Source organism: Dromiciops gliroides, chromosome 3 (assembly GCF_019393635.1).
Source record: "Dromiciops gliroides isolate mDroGli1 chromosome 3, mDroGli1.pri, whole genome shotgun sequence".
Lineage (NCBI taxonomy): Eukaryota > Metazoa > Chordata > Mammalia > Microbiotheria > Microbiotheriidae > Dromiciops > Dromiciops gliroides.
The window spans coordinates 87827821-87835958 of record NC_057863.1 but is presented as its reverse complement, the minus strand read 5'-3'; the positions used below and the strand labels follow the sequence as shown (position 1 = coordinate 87835958).

Genomic DNA, 8138 nt, shown 5'->3' with positions numbered 1-8138 from the left:
AAACTTCATGATTCTGTGAAACCCAAGGGAAGAGGTGAGGTGTAATCTGAAGGGAGAGTTTTAGGGTATTGTTTTACCTGTCAGGCATTCAGAAATATTGGCCAATATCTTCTATCACTTTCCACTAAGTGGGCTAGTGGGATCAGAAGCATCAATGGGGGCATAATCCATTAGTTTTCTTTCTTTTTCTTTTTCTTTTTTTATTTTAGTGAGGCAATTGGGGTTAAGTGACTTGCCCAGGGCCAAACAGCTAGTAAGTTTTAAGTGTCTGAGGCCGGATTTGAACTCAGGTACTCCTGACTCCAGGGCCGGTGCTCTATCCACTGCACCGGCATAATGCGTTAGTAAACATTAAGTATCTATTATGCACCAGGTGCTAGAGATAAGAAGACAAAAATGAAAGTCCCTTCACTAGTGGAGATTTCATTTTATCTGAAAGTCCACATGTGCACACGTAATACAAATTATACATAAAAGTAAGATGACTTGGCATGGAAATAAAAAGAACTATGAAGTAATAAAAGCTTCAGGTATGATTTGTCTAGTCACATAGAGAATAAATGACCAAGCTGGAATTTAATTCCAGGTCTTCTGACTATATCTAGTGCTCTTTCCATTAGGATTTCCAAAAAGGGTTGAAGGGCACCAGGCATATAGAACAAGCGAAGGAACAGAGGCAAAATGATGGCATTTGAGGTGGGCTTTGAAGAGAAGCAGGAAATGAAATAAAGGTGAAGATGGAGTTCATTCCAGGAATGGAGGACAGTATGTATAAACAGACGGGAGTGGAGTGTTGTAAGGAAGAGCAAGAAGGCCATTTTGGCTGGATTCTTGGCTATATGATGGGGAACAAACATATCCTGGAAAGGTAGGTTGGATCCTAGTTAAGTGCTTTAAATACCAAACAGTAGAGTTCCTGTCTGATCTTAGAGGTAAGAGGGAGCCATTGGAATTCATTGAGCAAGGGAGTAACATGATCAGGCCTCTGCTTAAAGAATATCACTTTGGTAGCTGGGTGGAGGTCACATTTAAAAGAGGAGAGACTTGAGGACGGGAGACCATTTAGGAAGCTATTACAATAGGCTAGGTGAGGTGATAATGACCTGAACTAGGGTGGTTGCCCAGTGAGTGGAGAGAAGAGAATGAATTCAAGAGATGTGACAAAGGCAGAATGGGATTTGGTAAGTGGTTAGCTGTGAAGGCTTTGAGGTTGAACATGTAGGTGACTGGAGGGAAGTTAGAAAGAGGGCTGGCCTTTGTGGAGAAGAGATAACAAGCTCCGGACATGGGGAAGACGTGATGTGACATTCAGTTGGAAATGCCAAGATAGGCATACCCTTTAATCATGGGTGTTAGATCTTTTTATGACACTGGCATTGCTAAGATCACAGAAGAGGTCACCTAGTCTAACACCCTTACTTTACAAATGGGGAAACTGAGGACCCAAGAAGCCATGTAGCCTGATGGGGCTCACAGAGCTGAGTGAGATATGAACTTGGGGCCTCCAATGGCAAAGCTCTTCCCCCTGTGCCACCTGCTGTCTCCCTTTATCAAGCTCGGTCCTTTGTGCGGCTCCTAAGATGGCACTGTGGATGTTTGGGTGGGGTGGGATGGGGATGAGGGCGGTGGGGTATCCCTGGAGATGCGGGAGCGCACCCCGATCTGGGTCCCACGGCGCAAGGAAGGGAAGGGCTGGGCCTCAATCGTGGGGGCTCACACCACTTGGGAAGGGTGAGTGCAGCTGTTGCGTCGGGTACCCATCCTCCTACCCCCTAGAGATGCCCCGCCCCCTTCCCCCGCCCCTAATCAGGAGTCAGGCTGGATGTTTTCTCCTTACACCCCGTCTTCCACAGGCCCATCTCGATCCCGCCCAATCTTTATCCGACCCCCGGCCCGGTGGTCCCCCGCACTAGACAAGGGAAGCGACTCAGAGCGCGTGCGTACACACTCACACACATACACACATTCCCGCACTACTAGGCTCTGGGGGGCGGGGCGACGATGGGAGGAGGGAAGAGGAAAAGGGGCGGGTCCGGCTCCTCCACTTGCCTCCGAGAACCGACAGGCTGCGAGAGGATGACCCGGTCTCTTTAAGGCCGCGGGACCCTCGGCCCAAGCTACCCCGCGACCAATCGGCGCGGCCGAGGGGCCCCAGCGCGGCTGACGCGGCGCCAATCCGCGGCGGCGGGGGGCGGGGGCAGCTCCGGAGACACTATTGTTGATGAGGAGCGAGGAGCCGCCGCCGCCGCGGGAGCAGCAGCAGCAGCAGCAGCAGCGGCGGGAGCAGAGGCAGGAGCGGCAGCAGCGGCTGCAACCGGCAAGGGGTGGCCCAGCCTCCGGTCGCCTGCAAGGGGCCCCGGCCCTGCCCGCGGCCTCGGGGTCCTCGCGGAGCAGCCTCCCCGCCCCCCGCGCTTGCAGCGCGGCCCAGGGAGGGGGCGTCATGTCCCAGCGGGTGAGGCGCAATGGGTCCCCCACGCCTGCCGCCCCCCTCGGCGGAGGCGCGGGCACCGCGCCCGGCCCCGGCCCCGGGGGCGCCCCCGGGAGCCGCCTGCAGCCCATGAGGGCCACGGTGCCGTTCCAGCTGAAGCAGCAGCAGCAGCAGCAGCAACATGGCAGCCCCACGCGGAGCGGCAGCGGCGGCGCCGGCGGTGGCGGGGGTAACAACAACAACGGCGGCGGCGGTTCGGGACCCCCGGGAGGCGGTGGCGGCGTCGGAGGAGGTGGCGGCGGCGGCGTCAACGTCCCGCGCACCTCCTCGCGCAGCACGAGCCCCACGCGCGCCGGCGCCGGCGGGCCCAGTGCTCGCGCCAGTCCCACGGTGGCCACGCAGACGGGCGCGCCCCCGACGTCCACGCGGGGCACCAGCCCCACGCGGGGCGCGAGCGCGCGGGGCAGCCCTCCCCGCTCGCAGCCACCGCCCCCCCAGCCGCTCCTGGGTACCGTCTCATCTCCCTGCTCGTCCCCCATCCATCTGCTGGCGAGCGACTCGACCGCGTCCCCGGCTACAGCCCGGGTCCGGCACCCGAGGCGGTCCCCGGAGCAGAGCCGCAGTTCTCCTGAGAGGAGGAGCCCCAGTTCCCCGGTCTGCAAGGCGGGTATGTGCCGGAGGAGGCGCTGCAGGGAAGACGGGGGCGGGGCTGGCGCGGGGGACTTCCCCGCGCGGAGCGTGGAGCGTGGAATCTGCTCCAGGCGCCCAGTGGCGCGGGGCTCGCGCGTTCGTGGCGGTTGGGGGCGGGGTTAGGGCCGCCTCCAGCTCGTGCTGCTCCGTGGGCGGGGGCCACCGGCTGGTGACCCCGCCCCCGAGCAATCCTAGAAGGCCCCCCCCAAGTTTCTTTTTTTGGGGGGGGACAATGGGCTCATTGAACTGGAATCCACCATGTGCGGGGTTTCCTGGGGGGGGGGCATGCCTGTGCCACCAGCTTGCCTCGATTTGTATTAATCAATGAACTGGGAGTTTGTTATTCCTATGAATTTAGTGGTTTATCTCTTTTTTGTTGAACATCACTTCCTTTTCTAGGGGAAAAAAGCTGTCAAACAAAATAGCCACCAGCAAACTTGTTAAATGAAACAGTTCGGATATGGAGTAAAGAAAGGGTGGTTTGCCCACGGTGGGCTTTGTTTAATGAAATAGTTAAGTGTTTGCCTTTGCTTGCCTCCCCTCCCCCCATAACAAACAAACAAACAAACCAGTATTAAATTCAGCTCAAGAGTCTTCATTGAAAACTTTCGTCTCTGTAGAATAGAGCCGACATTCTTAACCTGGGTTTATGAACTTTTTTTTTAAAATCTTAACTATTTAGAAAAATTAGTTTACTTTGTAATCACATGTATTTTCTGCATCTAAAAACATCTGAGAAAAGGATCCTGCGTGCCAACAGGACTTCCATGATATAAGAAGGTCTTACTTAAGACCTTCCCCTGAGACTCTAGAAAACTTGAAAGAAATGATAGAACTAACTTTTGCTTTTGTTAGTTATTGATGTCAGCAGAAGACAAGATGCAGGACTTTTTTTTTTTGGGGGGGGTGAGGCAGTTGGGATTAAGTGACTTGCCCAGGGTCACACAGCTAGTAAGTGTCAATCGTCTGAGGCAGGATTGGAATTCAGGTACTCCTGAATCCACGGCCTGTGCTCTCCTGACTCCAGGGTCGGTGCTCTATCCACTGCCTAGCTGCCCTGATGCAGGACTTTTTAATGGTAGTTTTTCCCTTAGTAGGATAATTTATATATTCGTAGAAGAAAATGTGTCTTTTTATTAGAAAGAGAAAACACATACGCACACACATATATGGAGGAACTTTAATAAACTGCATTTCTTAAACCAAGCACAAATTGGCTAAAAGTGTTGAGGATAGAGACATCTGGATTAAGTATAGCATGGTGTAGACACAAGCTGTGTGTCTAAGAATTTGTTATTCAAGTTCATTAATCAGATTCATCTTTTAAGAAAATTTCAGTGTTCAGAAACATATGTTTCCTCCAATGAATAGATTACTATTCCTCTGGGTTGGAACCTGTCCTTGGAAAAGAATAGGCATAGATTTTTTTGTTTGTTTGTTTTTTGTAGGCAATGGGGGTTAAGTGACTTGCCCAGGGTCACACAGCTAGTAAGTGTCAAGTACCTGAGGTCGGATTTGAACTCAGGTACTCCTGAATTCAGGGCCGGTGCTTTAACCACTGCACCATATAGCTGCCCCCCAAGAATAGGCATAGATTGTAGTTGTTGATCCTATCAGTAGTTGATAGAAATGTACAAAGAAGAGGAACTTGTGAAGAGACTGAAATGGTAGTATCTGAAATGGGCTGGACTGTCGTATAGTTACTTCCCTGTTAGCATTTAGTGAAAATTAGGAAGGCTGATTTTTGGCTATTTGGCGCACTTTGTTTTTGTTCTCTTACTTCCAGGGACATCATATTGAACAGAGAAATTTCATGCCATCAGTAAATTAAGTACCCACTGTGTGCCAGGCACTGTGCTAAGTGCTGAAGATACAAAAAGAGACAAAAGATAGTCCCTGCCCTTAAAGAGTTTACAATTAATGGGGGAGAGAAAGTGCAAACAAATATATACAAAGCAAGCTAAACCTGGGGTAAATAGGGAATAGTTCACAGAAGAAAGGCATTGGAATTAAGAGGAGTTGGGGAAGGCTTCCTGTAGCAGGTGGGATTTTAGTTGGGCCTTAAAGGAGAGCATTGCAGGCATGAGGGACAGCTAGAGAAAATAGCCAGAGCCAAGAGACAAGAGGGCCTTGTTAGTGGAACAGCCAGGAGGCCCCTGTCACTCCATTGAAGACTGTGTGGAAAGGTGGGAGGGGGCTAGAAGATGGAGGATTTGCAATGCCAAACAGAACGTTTTGTATTTGCTTCTGGAGGCAATAGGGAGCCACTGGAATTTATTGAATGTTTGGGAGGTAAACCTGGTCAGGCCTGAGCTCTACTAAAGTCACTTTAGTAGCTGAATGGAGGAGGATGGATTGGAGCAGGGAGAGAGCTGAGGCAGCAGCTGTTGAAGTAGTCCAGATGTTAGGTGGTGAGGGCCTGCACCAGAGTTGGGGCAGGGTCAGAGGGGAGAATGGGGTTTATTTGAGAGACATTGCACAGGTGAAATTGACAGGCCTTGGCAACAATTCCCATACGGTGAGGATTGTGTAAGGGAGAGTGAGGAATCCAGGGGGCTTCCAAGTTGCCAGTCTGAGGAACTAGAAGAATGGTGTTGCCCTCCACAGTAAGAGGGAAGGTGGGAGGGGAGTTTAGGGGAAAAGAACTAGAGTTCTAGTTTGGACATAATTAAGTTTAAGATGTCTACTGTGTGTCCACTTGCAGGCGTCTGAAAGTTATTTGGAGATACATGATTGGAGGTCAGCAGAGAGTTTGGAGTAGGATTTGATAATCATTAGCATAAAGATGGTAATTAAGTCCATAGTTGCTGATGGAGATCACCAATTGAAGTGATATAGAGGGAGAAGAGAAGAGGGCCTAGGACACATCCCTGAGGGACACCTGCACTTAGAGCGTGTGATCTGAGGAGGATCCAGCAAAGGAGATAGAGGAGGAGTGCTCAGATTGGTAGGAGGAAAATCAGGAAAGAGTGATGTCCTTAAAACCTAGAGAACAGAGAGTTGTCAAGAAGAAAGACATCAAGTAGAATGAAGATGAAGAAAAAGCCATTGGATTTGGCAAATAAGAGATTATTACTAAACTTTGGAGAGAGTAGTTTTGATGGAATTGAAAGTTTGGGTAAGAGAGAAAGTGGAGGCACCTATTGTAGCTATCTTAGGCCAGTTAACTCCAAAGGTCAGAAGAGATAATAGAACAATAGCAGAGATGGAAGGATCAAGAAAGGGTTTTTCAGAATGGGGGAGAAATGGACATGTTTGTTAACAGTAGAAAATGAGCCAATAAAGAGAGATTGAAAACAGGTAAAAGGTGGGGATGAGAGAGGGAACAATCTGTTGGAAGTGAGATGGAATGGATCACTTAAACGTAAGTGAAGGGTTTAGTTGGTAAGGAGTATAAGGCCACCTCCTCATGTGAAATGGGGTGGAGGAAAGAAATCTGAAGAGGAGAGAAGAAGGAGCTCACAGAAAAGGGCCTTTTTTTGGGGGGGAGGTGTAAAATAAGAAGTGAGGTTCTCAGCTAAGAGAGGGGGAGGAGGGGAAGCCATGAGAGGTTTGGAGAGAGATGGAGATTTGGAAGGGCAGCTGTGGTGAATGGGAGGATAGTGAGTTAAGAAGAAAGGCATATATAGCAGGATTGCCTAGCAGCAGTGAAGACCCAGTTGAGCTTACATGATATAAATTTGCAGTGGACCCATTTAGAGCTGTTGCATAATTTTCTCCATCTTCCTTCATTCAGTAGCATATATGTAGGAGCAAAAGTAGAAAATGATGGAAGTGATCCAAGACTGGACTTGAGTGTAATCAGCAGTATGATGATATGATAAGCTGGGCAGGGATTCAAGAGAGGAGTCAAGATGAAGGGAAGAAGAGAGAGTGACTAGTGCGGAGGCTATAATGGGAGAGAGATGACATGGTCTCTCTAGGGGAGACTAAGTTTGGGGGAAGCTATTCTGGAGCTTTCAAACTGAATGGAGGGGCGGCTAGGTGGCACACCGGCCCTGGATTCAGGAGTACCTGAGTTCAAATCCGGCCTCAGACACTTGACACTTACTAGCTGTGTGACCCTGGGCAAGTCACTTAACCCCCATTGCCCTGCCAAAAAAAAAAAAAACCAAAACAAACTGAATGGAGGAGGATGAGAAGATCTGTATTTCATAATATAATTAATTAGTCTTGGGATGTCTGGGTCAACCCATATCCAGTTCACAGTGGCAGGGGAGGCATGGAGAAAGTCAGAGCTTCTCCTGTAAGCTGGTGACACAATGGAAAATGGGAAGGGATCTGGGTTAGTTTAATGCAACTTGCCCATGATTGGAAGGCCTCCTCCTATTTCCATTTTAAGAAGAAGAGGAGGTTCTTCCATAAAATTTTGTACATTACTCATCTCAGTGAGCCCCTTACTACTTTTGTCAACTGACGTCTCTTAGCTCCGTAACATTATAAGATCATAGATCTTGAGCTTTGAGGGACTTAATTCAACTATTATTTTTACATAGAAAACCGAGGTCCAGGGAGTTTGTGACTTGGTTAAGGTCACACAGGTAGTAAGTAATATGCTGCCCAAAGTCTTTCAGCCTTATTCTATCGCCTCTCTCCTTTCACACCAGAATAAAAACTCCCATTTCCCTAAACATAGAGCATCAGTTACAACTACATATTCTAGAGAAAACAGTCTGCTTACTAATTCACACCAAAGAAAGAACGACTGTCCTTCCCTCATTAAGTATCTCTGCACACTTTCCGGATCTGTGTAGAAAATTTTGGATAGAGGTGACACCACTTGCCTTCTCCCTCAGAAAGAGAAGGGGTTATGTGACCCTTCTCCTCCCTTAATAGAGGGAGAAATTGACTACTGCTCCCCCCCTTTTCAGTTTCCTAATTTCCTTGTCCCAATCTTTGCCCATAAAAAAAGGGTGGTGTTCAGGGTGAGTAAACCTTGGGGTTTTGTTTTTTTGGTGAGGCAATTGGGGTTAAGTGACTTGCCTAGGGTCCACACAGCTAGTAAGTGTTAAATATCTGA

The 8138-nt window shown here is 49.3% G+C and overlaps 1 protein-coding gene across 1 annotated transcript in view; it reads left to right on the top strand.

Moving 5' to 3' along the window:
- The first annotated feature begins 2379 nt into the window (after positions 1-2379).
- FAM117B (family with sequence similarity 117 member B) overlaps positions 2380-8138 on the top strand; it is a 111740-nt gene continuing 105981 nt past the window's right edge. The window contains 1 exon segment of the mRNA XM_043998762.1: positions 2380-3095. Within this exon segment, the coding sequence (XP_043854697.1) occupies positions 2441-3095 (655 nt within the window). The 5' untranslated portion in view covers positions 2380-2440.